General features: G+C 42.7%; 1 protein-coding gene across 1 annotated transcript in view; it reads left to right on the top strand.

Annotated features, from left to right (window-relative positions):
• SMCHD1 (structural maintenance of chromosomes flexible hinge domain containing 1) overlaps window positions 1-23,658 on the top strand; it is a 359,476-nt gene that overhangs the window by 39,738 nt on the left and 296,080 nt on the right. Inside the window, exons 8-9 of the mRNA XM_044293563.1 lie at window positions 7,925-8,088; window positions 8,193-8,271. Of these exons, the coding sequence (XP_044149498.1) occupies window positions 7,925-8,088; window positions 8,193-8,271 (243 nt within the window). The remainder of the gene's footprint in view (window positions 1-7,924; window positions 8,089-8,192; window positions 8,272-23,658) is intronic.

A 23,658-nucleotide genomic window follows, 5' to 3' on the forward strand; every position in this document is an offset into this window, starting at 1 on the left:
ATTTTTTTGCCCTTCTTTTTAGTTATTTTTATTTTTTTTGTCTGTTAAGTTTAGGGTTAGTTTGCGAACACCCGTGCCCCCACACACACGGACACCAAATAAAGTTTATCACGCACACACACTCCGTCGGATGTTCTTGTCCGAGGAGGCATACGCCCAGCTTGCCTCCGATTCCGAAAGTCCCAGTGAGGACGAGGATGAACCCACTTTCCTTTTGTCATCCGCGTCCTCCTCATCATCTAGCGATGATGATGAGCCCCCAAGGCGGCGGAGACGCCGCCAGGCGGAGCAAGGGGACCGCCATGCTAGGGACCCTGTCGCCCACCCTAGTACGAGCAGCTCTGGGGCTCGTACTAGTTTTGCGGCCCACCAGTTAAGTCCACTGGAGCCCCCTGTCGGTGAACTTGTCTGGTATACCCCAGAGCATTTTGAGCTCGTGATTCCTGATTTTGTAGGCCAACCAGGAATCCAGATTTCCACAGTGGGCTTCGCTGAATACAACTATTTTAGTCTTTTTTTCAGTGACCACTTTGTAAATCTAATGGTGGAGCAAACAAACCTGTACGCCCAACAGTTTGTTGCTCAACACTAGGGATCGACCGATTATCGGATTTACCGATATTATCGGCCGATATTCAGGATTTTGAACACTATCGGTATCGGCATCTATTTTGCCGATATTCCGATAGTGTATGGGGAACACAGATCGCGCTGCTGACAGCGCTCTCCGTGTTCCCCTTAGCAGCACAGGGGAGAAGGAGCAGTGTCTCCTCCCCCTGTGCTGCTCCTGCCGCTGCCGCCAATGTAAGGACAGGGGACAGGAGGAGGGGAGGAGCTATGGCCACTGCTCCACCAATGAAGATTAATCTATCATTCATTCATATACAGGAGGCGGGAGCTGCAGGATCACATAGCCGGCTCCCGGCCTCTATGAGCTGTAGCTGCGATCTGCAGTAGTTAACTCCTCAGGTGCCGCAGATCGCAGCTACAGCTCATAGAGGTCGGGAGCCGGCTATGTGATCCTGCAGCCAGCTCCTGCCTCCTGTATATGAATAAATGTGGGATTAAGCTTCATTGGTGGCGCAGTGCGCCCCCCCAAGCCCCCCAGTATCAGACATTGGTGGCGCAGTGCGCCCCCCCAAGCCCCCAGTGGTGGCGCATAGGGCCCCCCCACCCCAGTGGCAGTGCGCCCCCCCCCACAGGATTCCCTCTCCCTTGCTCCTCCGATCGGAGCCCCAGCAGTGTAATGCTGGGGCTCCGATCGGTTACCATGGCAGCCAGGACGCTATTGAAGCCCTGGCTGCCATGATAAGCTCCATACTGCTGTGTGCACAAAGCACACAGCAGCAGGGACAGTGTGAGCTCCTATTCACCCTGATAGATCTCTATCAGGGTGAATAGGACAAGGGTTCTAGTCCCTAAGGGGGCTAAAAGTTAGTTAAAAAAAAAAAAAAAAAACACCAAAATATTAAATATAAATGAAAAAGAAAGAGTTACAAAAAAAAATACACATTAACAATAAACATTAATTTTCAGCAGATTTGTGGGAATTTTTTCAAAAATGAAAATTCCCAGAATATCGGTATAAATTATCGGCTATCGGCCTGAAAGTTCACAAATTATCGGTATCGGCCCTAAAAAATCAATATCGGTCGATCCCTACTCAACACCCGAGCTCCTTTTTGGCTAGGCCCGGTGGCTGGACTCTGGTCAGTGCAGCCGAGATGAGGACATTTTGGGGCCTCGTGCTGCACATGGGCCTTGTCAAGAAACCTAGTGTCAGGCAATACTGGAGTGGGGACGTCCTCTACCAGACCCCACTTTACAGTACGGCCATGACACGCTCCCGGTTTGAGGCCATCTGGAAATGCCTGCACAAAATCAGGCCAGTCATTGATCACTTTGGTGCCAAATTTGTACAGGCCTATGTACCTGGAAAGGAGGTCGCGGTTGATGAGTCTCTCGTTGCTTTCAAGGGGAGACTCCTTTTCCGCCAGTATGTTCCCTCTTAGCGGGCAAGGTATGGCATGAAGCTGTACAAACTTTGTGAGAGTACCTCAGGGTACACTTACAAATTTTGTGTGTAGAGATTCCTGTATTCAACCCCCAGAATGTCCCCCCACTCTGGGTGTTAGCGGGAAACTTGTGTGGGACCTTATGCACCCACTGCTAGATAATGGTTACCACCTGTACGTGGATAACTTTTATACTAGTATCCCCTTGTTCCAGTCCCTCACCGCCAGATTCACGTCCGCTTGTGGGACCGTGCGGAAAAATCAACGCTGCCTCCCTAACCCCTCCAGGTACCTATCCCCAGGGGTGCGACCCGTGCCCTTACCAGTGGAAACCTGTTGCTGGTCAGATATAACGACAAGAAGGATGTCCTTGTACTGTCCACAATTCATGGTAACGGCATCACCCCTGTTCGAGGTATCGCGTCAACGGTCCTCAAGTCTGATTGTATCGTCTACTAAAATCTGTATATGGGAGGAGTTGATCTCTCTGATCAAGTCCTCAAGGCATATAATGCCATGCGCAAAACCCGGGCATGGTACAAAAAAGTTGCGTTCTACTTGGTACAGGTTGCCTTGTACAACTCTTTTGTGCTGTCCCGGAGTGCTGGCAACACAGGGAAATTCCTTCAGTTCTATGAGGCAATCCTCAAGGCCCTGATCTTTTCTGACCGGGATAGAGCAGGCCGGAGTACCTTGGGAACTGGAGGCCAACACTTTCCAGGTGTGGTCCCCCATACTGGAAAGAAGGGATGGACCCCAAAAAAGTGCAGAGTGTGTCACAGGAGGGGGATACGGAAGGACACCACTACTCAGTGTCCAGTGACACCACTACTCCCTGCACTTGTGTGACTCAGACGACTCAGAGCTGTTGGTGTGCTTGCCTTGCCCCCTCAGCTCTGGTTGGTGATTGGTTGGTGGGCGGGGAGGGGTGGGGCTGGCAGAAGCCAGCTTCCACTCTAAGATCATATTACGCTCCTCCCTGTCCCTCCCTCAGGCTCCCTGCTGGCAGCGTGAGGTGAGCGGCTCTGTCTGCATTGTCTGTGTGCTGTGTGACTGAGCTGAGCCGTTTCAAACGGATCGGATCAGTCAGGTGAATCGACTCCTCCGGTTCACTGAACTGAATCGATTCAAATGAACGATTCGTTCATGAACCGGACATCACTAGTCTCACTGTTCTTTGGGTGATGTCATGTGTTGGGTGGGCGCCAGACATAGCGTTTTCTTTAAAAGCCGAAAAGTTCAATTTTAGTCTTTAGAGCAACTTCCTCCATACATTTTGGAAGTCTCCCACATGCCTTCTCGCAAACTCACATCGTGCCTTTTTGTTTTTAACTGAAAGTAATGGCTTTCTTCTGGCCACTGTGCCATGAAGCCCAACAATATGGAGCGTACGGCTTATTGTCGTCCTATGTACAGATACTCCAGTCTCTGCTGTGGAACTCTGCAGCTCCTCCAGGGTTACCTTAGGTCTCTGTGCTGCCTCTCTGATTAATACCTTCTTTGCCCGGTCCGTGGGTTTTGGTGAGCGACCGTCTCTTGGCAGGTTTGCTGTTGTGCCGTGTTCTTTCCATTTGGTTATGATAGATTTGATGGTGCTCCTGGGGATCATCAAAGATTTGGATATTTGTTTGTAACCTAACCCAGACTTGTACTTCTCAACAACATTGTCCCTTACTTGTTTGGAGAGTTTCTTAGTCTTCTTGGCAGTGTTTGGTTAGTGATGCCTCTTGCTTAGGTGTTGCAGCCTCTGGGGCCTTTCAAAAAAGGTGTGTATATGTAATGACAGATGATGTGACACTTAGATTGCACATAGGTGGACATCATCTCAAAAATTATGTGACTTCTGAAGGTAATTGATAGTACCAGAGAATTTTATGGGCTTCCTAACAAAGGGCATGAATACATACGCACATGCCAATTTTCTGTTTTCTATTTCTAAGCAATAGTTTTATTTATATATTTTTCTCACTTCACCAACTTAGACTATTGTGTTATGATCCATCACATAAAATTCCGATTAAAAAAACATTTAACTTAAGGCTGTAATTTAACAAAACACGAAAAAAGTCAATGGGGGTGAATCCTTTTGCAAGGCACTGTATGTACACCTTTAGGGGCATTTTTTAAAATTATTGCATTGTACTCATTTTGAGCTAAAAATCATGTTTTCAGTTGGTCTTTCTTTGTACAGCCTTGAGATTTTATAGTACCAGGCTCTGTATTATTACACTCACCACGTCAAGGTCGCCTTCATGAGTGGTCCCTAACACTAGTTCCTACCTGTTATGGGCCATGACAGCCACACAAAGTCCAGGGAGCGCAGGTACAGCATGCACGCCAAGCACACGCTGCTTTTAACCCCGTCCGGTGCCATTACAGCTTTCATCGGATCCAGGGATACAAGTACCAACATGCATGCTGAGCCCACCATATACTTCTCCTGGAGCCAAATGGCTACTGGTAGGTGCTATATAAGCAGACTCAGTTTTATACTGACTTTAAAACCAGCCTCCAGGGCAGACTAACTTGTCAGGTGTGCATGACTGCTTGGAGATTGCCACGCCTCCAATATATACTACAAAGAAAAAAAATGTGGGGGGTTTAGCCCGCACAACCCTGTTTGCAGGTGCACATTGCTATGGCGAAATACAGATACAAACGCAAAAACACAAATGCAATCACACTCTGCAAACCAGCATTCTGCCCTGCCTTTATGCTGGATGTTGAATGAGGCATTGGTGTACATAACGGGGTTAAAGCAAAGTGTGCTTGGCGTGCATGCTGAACCCCCCACATTTTTTTTCTCTGTATTATTACAGTTTCTGTGCTCAGCTGAAGGCTACTTGCCTCTGATATCTGACCTCCTGAACACTCATTACAGCTCAATTCTTATCTTAATCATAGGAATATGAAGTCACTTGTTTATTATATGCTCTCGGATGAATGTCTATGTACCATACCTAATTTGTTAAACTTCAATAAAACAAATAAAGAAAAATGATAAGAATGTGGCTTAAATAAAGGCCTCTTTACAGGGGCCAATTTAGCAGGCGATTGTCGAGAAGGAGACCACTACTTTTACATGCAGCAATCTCCTCCACAGTATGGGGAGGAGTGATCTCTAATGCCTTCACTTGTCCCCATACAGACTCATTATTTACCAGCAGCAGATTATGTTTAAACCGCATGATCTGCTATCGGCTAACAAGAATTTTTGTGAAAGCATGAATCATGTGATTATCCCATTAGTTAATTGGCGGCACCTTTAAACTGTCAGATAATCGTTAATAATGCTAGCGATCTTCTGGCCGAGAAACGGCCTGTGTAAAGGGCCCTTAAGTGTTTATGACCTTTTTAGTAAGGGCTCATGCACATGAGCATAATGGCGGTCTGCAATGCATGGGCATCGACCATGTGCACTCTGTTTGCGGATGTGGACCCATTGACTAAACTGGGTCTGCGATCTGCAACATACGGCCAAATATAGAACATGTTCTATCATTTGCGGTTTGGCGAAACGGACCCTTGTGCTTTCATGGGCTTCGGTTTGTCAAACTATATCTTTTATATAAAATATAAATATCTTATATAAGAGATAAAATGTCAATAAAATATGGAAATCAGTCAGGAAATCCACTAGGCGGACATAAAACCCTTTTCTTTTATCTTGAGATTCAAAATGTAATTTATGCAATTAATAAATAAAAAATAGGGCAATCAATTATGCAAAAATATAAAATGTATTTATAGAATGCATATAAATCCAATATAAAACAGACATAAGATAAATGGATAGACAAATTGACGCAGTACCAACAAAACACCACTAGATGGTGGTGTAATCCACTATCACTTTCTCACCAGCACAGAATTATTTAAAGTTACCGATGATAAGATATAAATGCTATATTTTATCAAACTGACCAATAATTAATATATCAAGAGAAACTCAGGATTTTCTGTTTACCAACAGGCTATAACATGACAAAATACAGATTAATACAGGAACAATATATGTTGTCCCTTGACTCTGTCTCAGCCTATGACAATCAAAAGTATATGTGATATTAATATGATAATATACCCCACTCGGCAATCAGACTATGGAAATATAATTTCCCAGAGTTTTTCCTCAATCAGACAATGTCTAATCTCCCATTAGCAATATGCATCTTTGCTAAGAGGACAACTTGCATTTAGGGAGGTGTTTAACACTATACGCTCCCACAGTATGGGAACTCTTGACTATATGCTGAGAGGAATATCTTATTAATATCACAAGCAATAAATATAACATACGTTACCAAGTCAAGGATGAACAGGGTCTCGGATGGGACCAGTTCTCAGGAGTTCTCTAGTAGTCAAAATGTAATTCAAGTTTCTTCTGATATATCTTTCTTATGATTAGCTACCTTTTATGGATCTTTTCTTTCTTGTGAGGACCCTGTTCCTTATGATTTGATGATCTGGTCTGATGGTTTGATCTCCTCCCCCTATGTTCCTATCCAGCAGTACTTATCCTCCCTGATATCTTACGTTACCACCTCCTGGATTATGATCTCCCAATCAATTGATGAGGGTGAAACGTATGTTAATACTACTATGATGTCATCTTAAACCGTGATATGCTAAATGGGATGCTGTCCATCTGCCTCTAGATGGCACTGTTGTACCACATAACCATTTCAAACATTAATTCTAAATGCCTAATAATATGTTCACATGACCTTCTTAACCTCTCCAATATACATCAGTAATACGGGTTTCTTCCTGATATTTTAATTACCCATAATAAACATGTTGGAGTCGCTACCTTCTACTGTCTTCTTAAATTCATGATAATGGACAATGGGCCTTTTTTACTTGGCATCCGGGTTTATATATTTAACTTGTCCACATGGCTAACTAATAACATTCAGCTCTCCTCATGAAATCCAATTAGTAGGAAGACAATTTCAATACTTTCTAAACCTTAAAAAGGCTATATTCAATCAGTAAGATACACACAGCATAAAATATATATTCTAAATTACACATATATGGTGCAATATATAATATATATATATATATATATATATATATATACTGTTACACATAAATGACACATTATATAAATCATTGGTTAAGATATTTTGCAAATCTAAATATACCACACAGAAATATATAGAACATAATTATGCATACATGAATTGGACAATGCACACCGAATGTTTCCCCCAAGGCATTTACTTCCTAAATGACCTTGTAAGGACGTAAAATACATTGTTATTTAAATGGTTATCTCTCACAGACACATGTCTGTATTAACAGATACACCACATCTGCTCACAAATAATTTTAAAGAGACAATACATTCTGTGTCCGCTACAAACATTTTACCCAAACTGAACTCAGCATGAACTTATCTCGGCCTATTTCAATCCTTCAGAAAGATTTTAAACTCTGGTTCAGTCTGACTTTACACCTAAAGGCAATGAGCATCGATATTTAGACTATAATATCTTCAGATAAGACTGTACACTGATGAAAAAGCATGACAGGATCCGTGTCTCCGCTCCGCAAAAGATAGGTGAATTCCTATCTTCAGGCATATCTTGCCGATCGTGGACCCATTCAAGTCGATTTATGGTCCGCAATTCAGGCACTGAGCCAGTAGGGTCTTGTGTTTGAGCACTAATTTAGAGATAAGGTGTATTAGATGACCAGCACAAAGTACAAGTAGGATTCACACAGCTAGACAAACAGTTAACCCTTTATGACCTACTGAATATTTTTGATAAAAAACAATTGAAAAAATTATTTTTAGAACAAAATGCAAATATTGCCCATGAAGGAATACATATCCTTTAAGTTGTAAAATATATGCTTGTTTTATCTTGTAAGACCGTATTTTTGTTTTATTTTTGCAGCCCGCTGATTTTTCACATGTTACAGAAGATGATAAGAACCTGCGTAACCTCATCATGGAGGAGGAGGATAAAGAAAGCTTCACTGCAGTTATTGTTACTGGTGTTCAGCCCGTACATATACAATATTTAAAAAATTTCCTTCATCTATGGGCTACACAGCTAGCGTGAGTAGGGAATGCCCATCTTACTTTTTGGTAAATGTTAAAGCTCTTTCTGTATTTCATTTAGTTGTTTCTTCTGTGTAAAAGCAAATGTTTTTTCTTCCTAGACATATCTATCATTACTATATGCATGGGCCTAAAGGAAATGTATTGGGTAAACCGAAAACCATACCCATTGACATTGAGGTATTTGTCCTTATAAGTACATTTGTTGGGCATTATATTGCTATATAATACTTCTTTTCAGCCGCTGTTTTGGGTTTGGAATAACATGTGTAATGTAACGACAGCCCTCCATAATTTTTCATTTATTTAACCCTTTTATTATAGGGGTGTTTAGCCCTCATAACCAGAGCAAAACATTTCTGTGCAGGAGCAATTTAAAGAGGACCCTTTCATGGGTCCAGACATTATGAAATAAGTACCAGGATATGTAGGGTATAGTACATTGATGTAATATTGCTTACAGTTTTTTCCTGGGCACCGCTACGTTTTCCCGCTGTGCCCCACTGCAGTTTTCCCGCCTGGTATTCTAATGAATAGCATCGGTACAGGGAGGAAGAGACTGCCCTGTTTCTCAATGGGTGTCTCCTGCTCCCTGGCTGTAGCGCGATCCAATCTCAAAGGAGAATGTCACAGCCATGTCTGGACCCATGAAAGGTCCTCTTTAAATCTTTTCTCATGTTTTAAGGTAGTTTGTTCAATAAATAATACTTACCCAAAAATAATTATTTAATTCTCCAATAATCAGCGATGTCAGATGTGTACATTGTATAGAGTATGGCATCACTATAACACCAAAATTAAAAAAAACGTATTTTACCTTTAAGTCCATGCATCTGTAAAAAGGTACAGACTATCATGTCAGTGGTGTCGTAACATACTGTACACAACAAAAAAAAAGGCATGTTATGCTACATAGAATCATTCACTAACCACCATTACAGTAGCAAATGTGATCCACATAATAAACAGAAGTGAAAAAAGAGGGGGTTACATAAGCTTATATATTACATCATTAACAAAAAAAAAACATTACGTCTTTAGTAATATACTTCACCTGTCGAGGGTTATCAACCGCCACATCATATTACATTAAGAAGATCAGGTGAAAATATTGCTTGCTGTTACTTATTATTAGTTTGAGACATATTCTGCTTGTCAGGGGGTGTGGCCTGGCCGACTATGTAGGAGAACGTGCGCGCTTGAGCTCCCGGGCAGCGCCTGCTTAAATCCGACTTCATCCTGTGGCTGCGGTGATTTAAACAGCCGAGCACCATCACAATACTGAGGGAGATCTCCCCACTTTCCCTGCCCAGCATGACTAGTTCGGGCAGGAAGGATAAGGAGGCGGCGGGACCGACCCCAGCGAAGCAGCATGGCGCGACCGCTTCGCTTAAGGTGGCGGAGGTAGCGGAGCGCCTGGAACAGTATGCTCATGTCCCCCCCCCTCTAAAGAGACCCCCATACTGGAGGACAGTTTGCCCGGAGTCCTGGCGGCACAAGCGGCGACTGCGGCCGCTCATGATGCAGAGGGAGACTCCTGCTCCCAAGATGGCGGATCCCACGTGGAGGAGCTGAAGACAAGTGACGGGCGACTCCCTACCGAATATAATTCACTATGTGGCGCCCAAATGCAGCCCCCTGCCCCCATGCTTCCACTGCTGTCTGATCCTACCACTAAGGACATTTATGCAGCCGTGCACCAGTGTAGTACACCCTTGATGACCCTTAATACATCTATTGGGTCCCTCCAAGAGAATGTGTCCCTTATTAGACTGGACATCAGGAAAGTTAATGAGAGAATTGCTGAAGTAGAGGGATGCATATCCTGCCTGGAAGACCAAGTCCCCCCTATGAAACGTGATCTGGCTAAAGTAATCCATAATATCACCCTTTTAATAAATAAAACGGAGGACTTCGCATAGTGGGAGTCCCTGAAAAATCCGAAGGCTCCAATGCTGTCCATTTCTTTGAGGACTGGTTCAGAAAGATATTTGGAAAGGACTCTCTTTCTCCCTTCTTTGCTATAGAGAGTGCGCACAGAGTGCCGTCTCGCCCACCACCACCGGGAGTTCCTCCTAGACCAATGCTAATGAGGATTTGAAACTTTCAAGATAGAGATGCCATTCTCTGCAAAGCAAGGGAACACCAGAATCTATTTATAGATGGACAAAGAGTCTCCTTATTTCCTGACTTCTCAGCGGAGGTACAGAAACGGCGAGCACGGTTCCTGGATGTTAAAAAGCGACTACGCTCACAAAACATACAATATTCCATGCTATACCCCTCGAAGCTGCGGATAATGTTTAAAGTAAAGACTCATTTTTTCGAATTCCTGGAGGAAGCCAGCCACTGGGTTGAACAATTGGAATACTTATCTTCTGAAAGCTATGAGAACGACTGATAGAGTGGGAAATGCTATGCCTGGGACTATTCCGGAGACCTCATGGAAGACTCTGGGGACGGGCGGATAAGTATAATGTTTAAAGAGGACCTTTCACCTAAAAAAAAAAATTAAACTAAGACCATAGCGTTACTTACATGCCCCCATGATTTCTTGATCGTTAATTCTTTTTTCATTCTGTGCCCCCGTTTGTCCGCTATGCCCCCCGGAATACTTCCCGCCGTCTATGCTAATGAGCCAGCCTCAAATGGGCTGGCTTTAAAAGTTCTCCCCGGCGTGCCTTTCATCTTCTCCCTGGCACGGAGCGCATCCAATCAGCGCGCTCCGCTCTTAGCCAGGGAGAAGACGCTCCAGTTCTCGCGAGACTTCAGAGAACTGGTTCTCTGAAGTCTCGCGAGAACTGGAGCGTCTTCTCCCTGGCTAAGAGCGGAGCGCGCTGATTGGATGCGCTCCGTGCCGGGGAGAACTTTTAAAGCCAGCCCATTTGAGGCTGGCTCATTAGCATAGACGGCGGGAAGTATTCCGGGGGGCATAGCGGACAAACGGGGGCACAGGATGAAAAAAGAATTAACGATCAAGAAATCATGGGGGCATGTAAGTAACGCTATGGTCTTAGTTTAATTTTTTTTTTTTAGGTGAAAGGTCCTCTTTAATGCTTGTTATGAGCCTTTTCTTGCACGATCGCTACCGTGCCCCGGAGTAGTAATTTGGTGCTATCCAATAACACTGACTAATGTTCATACCTGTACTATTGTTAATTGTTTTGTTGATATGCCAGGAGTTAACTATGTCACTATGCTACTTGCTGCCCTCTTTTATTGCCGCCCGGGTCTCTAGTTTTGAGATCTCGTCCGTAAATGCGGATTTGTTACCACTTCCTATGTTGCGGTTACAGGAACCTTTCTTCTGCCTCAGGTCTTGTTTGGGGACCATCAAAAGTTTGTTCCTCTATAGGAATTATTATGTTCACGGTTTATTGGGGGTTATGATCCACAGAGAGACAATATATGTTATTACTCTTATGCCATACAGTGATTGCTTTATATGGGTGCCTGGACCACCCTTTCTCTTATGCTTTTTACAGAATGATGGCGGATAAAACTCACGTTTTGGCATGGAATGTTAGAGGCCTGGGAGATCCCTCTAAACGTCAGGCGGTTTTTATGGCTGTCCAGAAGTACCAGCCAGCCATAGTGTGCCTCACTGAGACTCACTTGTCTAAACAATCCCATAGGCTACTTCATAAACAATGGATCTCACGGGCCTTTCATTCCACTTTCTCTACGCACGCTAGGGGGGGGGGTTAGTATCCTGGTTCATAGAGCCATTCCCTTTGAGTGCCACTAGCAAAATTGATACTGAAGGCCGATATGTCTGCACTGTTCTATTTTTGGGGTACAATTTCTTTTAATTGCCATATATATATACCACCGCCATACTCCACAGGTGTAATAAGAGGTTATGACCTGGATAGTGCAGGGCCCCCAGGCGCCGGTTCTGATGATGGGTGACTTTAATAAATATTTGGACCCCTCTCTGGATAAATTCCCACCACCTAATGATCTAACACATGCTGGGGAAACCACATTGGCAAAGTTACTCAGAGAACTGGACCTGCACGACCTGTGGAGAATTAGATCCCCTCAGGAACGGCAGTACTCCTGCTTCTCTGCGTCCCATAATTCTTTGTCCAGAATAGATTTACCCATTGGATCCCTGGAGGCATTGCCATATATCTCTGTTATTGAATATTTACCGCGGTGTCTCTCGGATCATTCTCTCATACACATAGAATTGAGATTTAAAAACGACAAGGGGCGTTGTGGTCCAGCACTCTGGAAACTCAACCCTTTTTGGATACATTTGTTAGACGAGGAAGATCCCATGATAGAATATTATAAGGGAACTTTTCCATTTTAACATAGGGTCAACACCAATGGGAATAGTTTGGGACACCATGAAAGCGTACGTGAGAGGTCTTTATATCCAGAAAATTAATAGACGTAAAATTAAAACTAGGGAACTCACTAAAGCTATACAGCAGGAAGTGACAAGAAGTGAACAGGTATATGTAAGTACGCCCTCCCAACAGACTGCAGCCTTATGGAAAGAAGCGCAATCCAAACTTACAGATCATTTGCTACATATAGCGGACAATAAACGGTTCTTCACCAAACAAAAATACTTTGAGTCAGGAGAGAGTACGGGCAGTCTGCTGGCTAGGGTGGTCCTGTCACAGGAGGGTTCATCCAGAGTAGCAGCAATCGGAACCACAGATGGAGAACTTTCCGTGGAAAGTTCAGTAATCCTAAATACATTTCACAACTTTTATAAGGTTTTATATTCCTCCAAATTGCTTATGGAAAGAGATGATATTGAAAAATACCTTAGACAAATATCTATCCCTAAATTATCCCTACAATCGGCCGCATATCTGGATTAGCCCATTACACTGGAGGAACTTGAAATAGCGGAGGGATTACCGGGGGAATTCTTTAAACAATACAGGGACTGTCTCCTTCCACACCTCCTGGAGACCTTTTAATGATGCCCTACGAATCAGAAAGCTTCCTGCTTCTATAAGAGAGGCGATAGTGGTGGTTATCCCAAAGCCCAATAAGGACCCAGTTAAACCTGACTCGTACAGACCTATTTCTCTCCTACCTACTGATGTAAAATTGCTAGCTAAATTACTTGCCAACCGGCTTAATAAGGTAATTTCTCCTTTAAATACATAAGGATCAGGCTGGATTTATGCCAGATAGAAGCACGGCCAATAATCTCCGTCGACTGTTTTTGAATCTTCAGAGACCGTTAAATACGGGGGGATGCCGTGCAATAATTTCCTTAGACGCAGCCAAGGCTTTTGACAGCGTGGAATGGGAATACCTGTGGGAAGTCTTGGAGTCCATGGGATTTGGGCGGGGTTTTATCTCCTGGGTCAAATTACTGTATAACTCCCCATTAGCAAGGATTAGGGCGAATGGGCGACTCTCCAAACATTTTCCTTTACATAGAGGCACACGGCAGTGTTGCCCCTTGTCCCCCCTCCTATTTGCAATAGCAATCGAGCCCCTGGCCTGCCTTCTACGAAATTCTCCACATTGGAAAGGGATTTCCAATAGACCCCCGGGAAGAAAGGGTCTTGTTATACACAGATGATCTATTATTATATGTGGGAGACCTGCAGAAGTCCATAGATCAAATAATGAAGGAGATTGTTGATTTTGGGACATTTTCTGGGCTTAAAATAAACTGGGACAAGTCCACAATTCTCCTTTTAGATCCCACCCCAATACAATTAGATCTCGCCCGTATACCCCTGCAACTGACCACCCACTTCAAATATTTAGTTGTAATGATATCACCAGTACCAGCTGAATACATAAAATTGAATTTATCAGCTAATCGCTAAATTTGAAGTCAAAACTAATGTATGGTGTAAGCTGCCCCTTACGGTAATTGGCCGCTGCAATTTTATTAAAATGATATTCATGCCACAACTATTATATACAGACGTGGACAAAATTGTTGGTACCCTTTGGTCAATGAAAGAAAAAGTCACAATGGTCACAGAAATAACTTTAATCTGACAAAAGTAATAATAAATTAAAATTCTATAAATGTTAACCAATGAAAGTCAGACATTGTTTTTCAACCATGCTTCAACAGAATTATGTAAAAAAATAAACTCATGAAACAGGCATGGACAAAAATGATGGTACCCCTAGAAAACACAGAACATAATGTGACCAAAGGGACATGTTAATTCAAGGTGTGTCCACTAATTAGCATCACAGGTGTCTACAACCTTGTAATCAGCCATTGGGCCTATATATATGGCTCCAGGTAATCACTGTGTTGTTTGGTGATATGGTGTGTACCACACTCGACATGGACCAGAGGAAGCAAAGGAAAGAGCTGTCTCAAGAGATCAGAAAGAAAATTATAGACAAGCATGTTAAAGGTAAAGGCTATAAGACCATCTCCAAGCAACTAGATGTTCCTGTGAGTACAGTTGCACATATTATTCATAAGTTTAAGATCCATGGGACTGTAGCCAACCTCCCTGGACGTGGCCGCAGGAGGAAAATTGATGACAAATCTAAGAGACGGATAATCCGAATGGTAACAAAAGAGCCTAGAAAGACTTCTAAAGAGATTCAAGGTGAACTTCATGCTCAAGGAACATCAGTGTCAGATCGCACCATCCGTCGTTGTTTGAGCCAAAGTGGACTACATGGGAGACGACCAAGGAGGACACCATTGTTGAAAACGAATCATAAAAAAGCAAGACTGGAATATGCCAAACTACATGTTGACAAGCCACAAAGCTTCTGGGAGAATGTCCTGTGGACAGATGAGACAAAAATCGAAGTTTTTGCCAAGGCACATCAGCTGTATGTTCACAGACGAAAAAATGAAGCATATCAAGAAAAGAACACTGTCCCTACTGTGAAACATGGAGGAGGCTCTGTTATGTTCTGGGGCTGCTTTGCTGCGTCTGGCACAGGGTGTCTTGAATCTGTGCAGGGTACAATGAAATCTCAAGACTATCAAGGAATTCTAGAGAGAAATGTACTAGCCAGTGTCAGAAAGCTTGGTCTCAGTCGCAGGTCATGGGTCTTGCAACAGGACAATGACCCAAAACACACCGCTAAAAACACCCAAGAATGGCTAAGAGGAAAAAATTGGACTATTCTAAAGTGGCCTTCTATGAGCCCTGACCTCAATCCTATTGAGCATCTTTGGAAGGAGCTGAAACATGCAGTCTGGAAAAGGCACCCTTCAAACCGGACACAACTGGAGCAGTTTGCTCATGAGGAGTGGGCCAAAATACCTGCTGAGAGGTGCAGATGTCTCATTGACAGTTACAGGAAGCGTTTGATTGCAGTGATTGCCTCAAAAGGTTGCGCAACAAAATATTAAGTTAGGGGTACCATCATTTTTGTCCATGCCTGTTTCATGAGTTTATTTTTTTACATAATTCTGTTGAAGCATGGTTGAAAAACAATGTCTGACTTTCATTGGTTAACATTTATAGAATTTTAATTTATTATTACTTTTGTCAGATTAAAGTTATTTCTGTGACCATTGTGACTTTTTCTTTCATTGACCAAAGGGTACCAACAATTTTGTCCACGTCTGTATATTACATAACTCCCCGGTATAGGTCCCACAGAGGATATTCTACAAAATTCAGGGTATTTTTAGATCACTGATTTGGGGGAAAAAAAGCAACCGAGAATTCAAATAGAGACACTCCAAAAATGTAAGGAAGAAGGTGGTTTGTCCCTCCCGAACACGTGGTCCTACTTTATAGCTGCACAATTGCAACATGTTAGGGGTTGGATTAGAACACGTGAATTAGACTCCTCGGCTGAGATAGTTGCTCATAGTATGAAGCAGAAAGCACCCTCTAGGCTGTAAACTTCCCACAATTTCACTTATATCCAAAGTCTGGTCGAAATTCAAGGAACTGGCAAATTTAACAAGTTTTAGCGAGAATACACCATTATGGCGGAATCCCCAATTGCCAGAGATAGTCAGGCTAGAAGGCTTTTCCCCATAGGAGGAGAGGGGCATACTATTTTTGGGCCAAATTCAATCTCAAGGACTGTTCAAATCTTTTACTCAGCTTCAGGAAGAGTTTGGCCTACCCAAAACTGCATTTTTTTAATTTCTACAATTAAGGCTGCTTTCACACTAGCGTTCGCTGGTCCGCTCGTGAGCTCCGTTTGAAGGAGCTCACGAGCGGACCCGAACGCAGCCGTCCAGCCCTGATGCAGTCTGAATGGAGGCGGATCCGCTCAGACTGCATCAGTCTGGCGGCGTTCAGCCTCCGCTCCGCTCGCCTCCGCACGGACAGGCGGACAGCTGAACGCTGCTGGCCGTGCGGAGGCGTGCGGATCCGTCCAGACTTTCAATGTAAGTCAATGGGGACGGATCCGTTTGAAGATGCCACAATGTGGCTCAATCTTCAAGCGGATCCGTCCCCCATTGACTTTACATTGAAAGTCTGGACGGATCCGTACTAGGCTATTTTCACACTTAGCTGTTCTATGCTAAAAATAATGCAGACGGATCCGTTCTGAACGGAGCCTCCGTCTGCATTATTATGAGCGGATCCGTTCAGAACGGATCCGCCCGAACGCTAGTGTGAAAGTAGCCTTAGACATGCTTGTCATATACAATTTCCGAAGGGTATGGTGGTTGTCACCCCCCCTCCTGTGGTGAAACAGCTACTGGAGGGCAGGTCCACAAAAGGTCTGATTTCACGACTATATAAATTTATACTTGATGCCAATGCCTCCTCAACTCCCATGGTGGTAAAAGGAAAATGGGAAGAGGATATAGGAACAATATCTCAAGAACAATGGACTGACGTTCTGGCTTTAACAACTAGTCTTACACTGAATGAATCCCAGAGGCTGTCCCAGCTATATCTTATACACAGAGTGTATAGAACCCCAAAATTTCTATTCAAAATAGGCGCTCGACCAGACTCCTCATGCCCTCGCTGTGGAGAAATGACAACATTGCTTCATGTGGTTTGGAACTAACAAAAATTGAAGAGATTTTGGGAAGATATACGTGAAATCATAACCGCTACGATCCAGATACGATTGCCTAATGATCCAAGAGTCTGTGTATCGGGTATTCTAGAATCTTCAGAAATAGACGATAAACTGTAATTGTGCATTCATAGAATGCTGTTCCAGGCGAGGGTTTTACTTGCTAAATACTGGATAAGAAGTAATCCGCCTAACAAACAGGAGTATATAAATAGGCTGAATACAGTTTTGCGCCTTGAAAGGGGAGTCTTTGTCAAGAGAAAATGTCCCAACAAATTCCTGTCGATATGGAGGGGCTGGGTGGGGAGGGGAGTTTGGTTTCTGCGGCTCTAACTTTCTCTATTGGGCCAGATATCTTAACACATGATGTTGAATGGGGGATGTCATTAGATCACTTTAATTTCACCTTTCATTGAAATGGCCTTCCTGAGACGTAATTAATAGTCAATACCTTTATTGAAAATCAATAAAACCAATTCTGATTAAAAAAAGAGACATATTCTGCTTGTCAGGTATGCACTATTGTGTGAGCACCTGACTCCCATGCAAAACAGAAATTGTTTATGTTTCTTGAGAGAGGTGTGTACCATTTTAGAAGAGGAAGGTGCTTTTTTTAATTTTTTCAATTTTTATTCAATTTTTACTGTATTAAAAATTACTTTTTAGTTATTTATTTTACACATATCTATGTGAGCTGTGCGAAGGGCTGAGTGGAAGCGGGCTTCAAAAGCTTTATTTTTGCAAACAAAATCTACTAAAAATAAGTCCAGAGACATCCCAGGACTTCAGAGGACCAACTGTAATCATGGAGAGATGGACAAATTTGTCAAGAAAGTATCCCTCGCTGCGAAAACAGGAACCAAGATGGCGCTGGGTATGGAATCCCCGCTGCATGCAGAATATTCAGCAGACTCGCATCACCCGTATGAAAGCCTCCCGGTGTCAAGAGCCTTCATAAGAGAGGTTTGGGGTGAAGCATTAGCCCCCCTGAAATAGGACCTACAGGACAAAAAAAGACCTAAAACAGGTTGGTGAAAGGGTGGATTCCCACGAAGGGGTTGTTTTATTTAACCATTTCATGACCACCCATTGACTATAAACGTCCTTGGGCTGGTCGTTTATCTCTGAATGGCCATTCAGAGATGGCAGCTGCACGCTAATCATGCAGCTACCAAGCGGGGGGCCCGCTGTCAGTGACAGCAGGGCAACCCATAGAGAAGGCAGGGACAGTTCCGAGGTGTCCCTGCCTTCTACAGGGTGGGCCATTTATATGGATACACCTTAATAAAATGGGAATGGTTGGTGATATTAACTTCCTGTTTGTGGCACATTAGTATATGTGAGGGGGGAAACTTTTCAAGATGGGTGGTGACCGTGGCGGCCATTTTGAAGTCGGACATTTTGAATCCAACTTTAGTTTTTTCAATAGGAAGGGGGTCATGTGACACATCAAACTTATTGGGAATTTCACAAGAAAAATAATGGCTTGCTTGGTTTTAACGTAACTTTATTTTTTCATGAGTTATTTAGAAGTTTCTCTTTGTTTACAGCCATTGACATGTCGCTGAGGTTAACACATGCGGAGCGGATAGAAATTGTGTTGATGTCTGGTGAACGCAGTAACCGGGTCATTGCAGCAGATTTCAATGCAAGACAGCCTACGAGACCACCCATCTCCCATGCTGCAGTTAGCAAACTGCTTGCTAAGTTTTGTGAAACTGGTTCAGTGTTGGATTTTCCAAAATGTGGAGGCATTAAATCTGTCACTAATGAAGTGGCTGTCCTAGCTTTATTCAGCAAGAGCCCACAGCGTAGCACTCGCGGCATGTCACTGGAGAGTGGCATTAGTCGAACATCCCTTTGGCAGATATTAGCTACTTTCAAATGGCACCCTTACAAACTCCAGCTACTGCAGCATCTCAACGAGGATGACCCAGATCGGCGCACTGAATTTGCAGAATGGGCAAAACAAAAATTGGAACAGGACCCTCAGTTTATGCAGAAGATTTTGTTCAGTGATAAGGCAAACTTTTATGTAAATGGTGAAGTTAACAAACAAAACCACCACTATTGGTCTGACACTAACCCACATTGGATAGATCCCTCCAAGACTGTTGGAACCAAAAAAATTGATGGTATGGTGTGGTATATGGGGTACAAAGATAGTGGGGCCATTCTTCATCAATGGAAACCTCAAGACCACTGCATATGCAAAATTGCTACATGATGATGTGTTTCCCTCTTTATGCACTGAAGCTGGCACGTTCCCTGAGTTTTTCCAGCAAGATGGTGCACCACCACATTATGGGTGTCAGGTCCGAGCATTCCTAGATGAACAGTGGATTGGTCGTCGCGGGCCAGTTGAATGGCCCCCAAGATCTCCCGATCTGACCCCCTTAGACTTTTATCTTTGGGGTCATCTGAAGGCAATTGTCTGTGCTGTGAAGATACAAGATATGCAGCACCTGTAACTAAGGATACTGGAAGCCTGTGCTAGCATTTCTCCTGTGGTATTGCTATCAGTGTGTGAAGAGTGGGAGAAGAGGGTTGCATTGACAATCCAACACAATGGGCAGCACATTGAACACATTTTATAAGTGGTCAGAAACTTGTAAATAACTCATGAAAGAATAAAGTTACGTTAAAACCAAGCACACCATTGTTTTTCTTGTGAAATTCCCAATAAGTTTGATGTGTCACATGACCCTCTTCCTATTGAAAAAACAAAAGTTGGATTCAAAATGGCCGACTTCAAAATGGCCGCCATGGTCACCACCCATCTTGAAAAGTTTCCCCACTCACATATACTAATGTGCCACAAACAGGAAGTTAATATCCCCAACCATTCCCATTTTATTAAGGTGTATCCATATAAATGGCCCACCGCTGTATACACAGTGTTCGACGAGCGCTGTTTATACAGATCAGAAAGCTCTATGCACTTCCTGTCCCTCCGGTGGTCATGTGAGAGTTTAGGAGCTGTCGGGTCTTTCACAGACCTTGATCAGCCCTGCACTGAGGCTGTACAGCGCTGTATACTGTTGTACAGCCTCTTTGGGGGCTGTATTCCCCCTGTAACTGAAAAAAATCTATAGTGAAAAAAAAAAAAAAAGTGAAGTTAAATGTCCCCCAGAGGTTTTGTATGACCTTATGGGGCACGCAAAAGTGTAAAAAAAAAAAAAAAAAAAAAAAAAAAAAAATTAAAAAATTAAAAAAAAATTAAAAGGTTTCACATGTAAAAAAAATATTTCCCCAATTAAGTAATACATAAAAAAATAATTAAAAATAGAAAAAATAAAAAGACATAGTTGATATTTTGACACGTCACATGATCCACCCCATCCAATAAACACCATAAAAATAAAAATGTAAAAAAAGAAGCCATTTTTCTCACCTTACATCACAAAAAGTGCAACACCAAGGGATCGAAAAGGCGTATGTCCCACAAAATGGTACCAGTAAAACAGTCACCTCATTCCTACATAAGATAATCGCTCAAAAAATATAAATACTATAGCTCTCAGAACATGTATTCTGTCGACTCTTTTTACCCTATAGAGATGCGGACATGCACGGCTAGATCGCCGCTAGCATGTCCGCAATATACCTGTCCCATATCTCTGAGTGGTTTTATTGAGTGTAAAAATGATTTTATATATATATGTAAATCAGCCTGGTATGGAGCCTAAGGGGCTGTACTAACCGTTCTGGAGCCAGGCTCCAGAACGGTTAGTACAGCCCCTTGGGCTCCTTACCAGGCTGATTTATTTATATATATATATATATATATATATATATATATATATATATACACTCACCTAAAGAATTATTAGGAACACCATACTAATACGGTGTTGGACCCCCTTTTGCCTTCAGAACTGCCTTAATTCTACGTGGCATTGATTCAACAAGGTGCTGATAGCATTCTTTAGAAATGTTGGCCCATATTGATAGGATAGCATCTTGCAGTTGATAGAGATTTGAGGGATGCACATCCAGGGCACGAAGCTCCCGTTCCACCACATCCCAAAGATGCTCTATTGGGTTGAGATCTTGTGACTGTGGGGGCCATTTTAGTACAGTGAACTAATTGTCATGTTCAAGAAACCAATTTGAAATGATTCGAGCTTTGTGACCTGGTGCATTATCCTACTGGAAGTAGCCATCAGATGATGGATACATGTTCTCATTCTGTTTACGCCAAATTCGGACTCTACCATTTCAATGTCTCATCAGACCAGGCAACATTTTTCCAGTCTTCAACAGTCCAATTTTGGTGAGCTCGTGCAAATTGTAGCCTCTTTTTCCTATTTGTAGTGGAGATGAGTGGTACCTGGTGGGGTCTTCTGCTGTTGTAGCCCATCCGCCTCAAGGTTGTGCGTGTTGTGGCTTCACAAATGCTTTGCTGCATACCTCAGTTGTAACGAGTGGTTATTTCAGTCAACGTTGCTCTTCTATCGGCTTGAATCAGTCGGCCCATTCTCCTCTGACCTCTAGCATCAACAAGGCATTTTCGCCCACCGGACTGCCGCATACTGGATGTTTTTCCCTTTTCACACCATCCTTTGTAAACCCTAGAAATGGTTGTTCGTGAAAATCCCAGTAACTGAGCAGATTGTGAAATACTCAGATCGCCCGTCTGGCACCAACAAACATGCCACGCAAAAAATTGCTTAAATCACCTTTCTTTCTCATTCTGACATTCAGTTTGGAGTTCAGGAGATTGTCTTGACCAGGACCACAACCCTAAATGCATTGAAGCAACTGCCATGTGATTGGTTGACTAGATAATTGCATTAATGAGAAATAGAACAGGTGTTCCTAATAATTCTTTAGGTGAGTGTGTGTATATATATATATATAAAATCATTTTTTACACTCAATAAAACCACTCAGAGATATGGGACAAGGGATGTAGCTGTTTTCAGAATTAAACAATCACCTTCAAAATCATGTTATATAGGAGTCAACATACAGCTGCCATCACTTAAAGTGCCTCTGATTAACCCCAGATAAAGTTCAGCTATCATTGTTAACCACCCCAGGACCGCCTAACGCAGGGATGCGTTCTGGCGGCAGTCGATTTGTTCCTCCTTGACGCATCGGCGCGTCATCTCGCGAGACGCGAGATTTCCTGTGAACGCGCGCACAAAGGAGTGCGCGTTCACAGGATCAGGAGGTAAACGAGTGGATCTACAGCCTACCAGCAGCGATCATTCGCTGGCAGGCTGTAGATGCGATTTCTTTTTTTAGGGGCATGGCGAGTTCATAGAAGTTTTTTTAGTTTTTTTTGGGCACAAGTTAGCGGAAATTTTTTTTTTTTTTACAAAGTCTCATATTCCACTAACTTGTGACAAAAAATAAAATCTCACATGAACTCACCATACCCCTCACAAAATCCAATTGCGTAAAATTTTTTAGACATTTATATTCCAGACTTCTTCTCACGCATTAGGGCCCCTAAAATGCCAGGGCAGTATAAATACCCCACAAGTGACCCCATTTTGGAAAGATTTTTTATTTTGTATCACAAGTTAGTGGAATATGAGACTTTGTAAGAAATAAAAAAAATAAAAAAATCATTTTCCGCTAACTTGTGACAAAAAACATCCATGAACTCACTATGCCCATCAGCGAATACCTTAGGGCGTCTACTTTCCGAAATGGGTTCATTTGTGGGGTGTTTCTACTGTCTGGGCATTGTAGGACCTCAAGGAAACATGACAGGTGCTCAGAAAGTCAAAGTGCGTAAATTCACATTTTTGTACCATAGTTTGTAAACGCTATAACTTTTACCCAAACCAATGAATATACACTTATTGCATTTTTTTTAATTTTTTTATCAAAGACATGTAGAACAATAAATGTAGAGAAAAATTTATATAGAAATGTAGTTTTATTTGAAACATTTTACAACCGAAAGTGAAAAATGTCATTTTTTTGGGAAAAATTTCGGTAAATTTCGATTAATATCAAAAAAAGTAAAAATGTCAGCAGCAATGAAATGCCACCAAATGAAAGCTCTATTAGTGAGAAGAAAAGGAGGTAAAATTTATTTTCTGTGGTAAGTTGTATGACCGAGCAATAAACCGTGAAAGTAGTGTAGTGCAGAATTGTAAAAAGTGGTCTGGTCATTAAGGGGGTTTAAGCTAGGGGGGCTGAAGTGGTAAAAGGTATCAGTCAGGAGAAGGGTACAAAACAATTTCCATTAGATATACCATGGAACACAGTGAACACAGTCATTATCAAGTGGAGAAAATATGGCACAACAGTGACATTACCAAGAACTGGACATCCCTCCAAAATTGATGAAAAGATGAGAAGAAAACTGGTCTGGGAGGCTACCAAAGGGCCTACAGCAACATTAAAGGAGCTGCAGGAATATCTGGGAAGTACTGGCTGTGTGGTACATGTGACAACAATCTCCCGTATTCTTCATATGTCTGGGCTATGGGGTAGAGTGGCAAGACGAAAGCCTTTTCTTACGAAGAAAAACATTGAAGCCAGGCTACATTCTGCAATACACATTGAAGTTTCCCAAAAGCATGAGGGCAAAGGTGTTATGGTCTCATAAAACCAATGTTGAATTTT

The sequence above is a fragment of the Bufo gargarizans genome, chromosome 5 (assembly GCF_014858855.1).
Source record: "Bufo gargarizans isolate SCDJY-AF-19 chromosome 5, ASM1485885v1, whole genome shotgun sequence".
Lineage (NCBI taxonomy): Eukaryota > Metazoa > Chordata > Amphibia > Anura > Bufonidae > Bufo > Bufo gargarizans.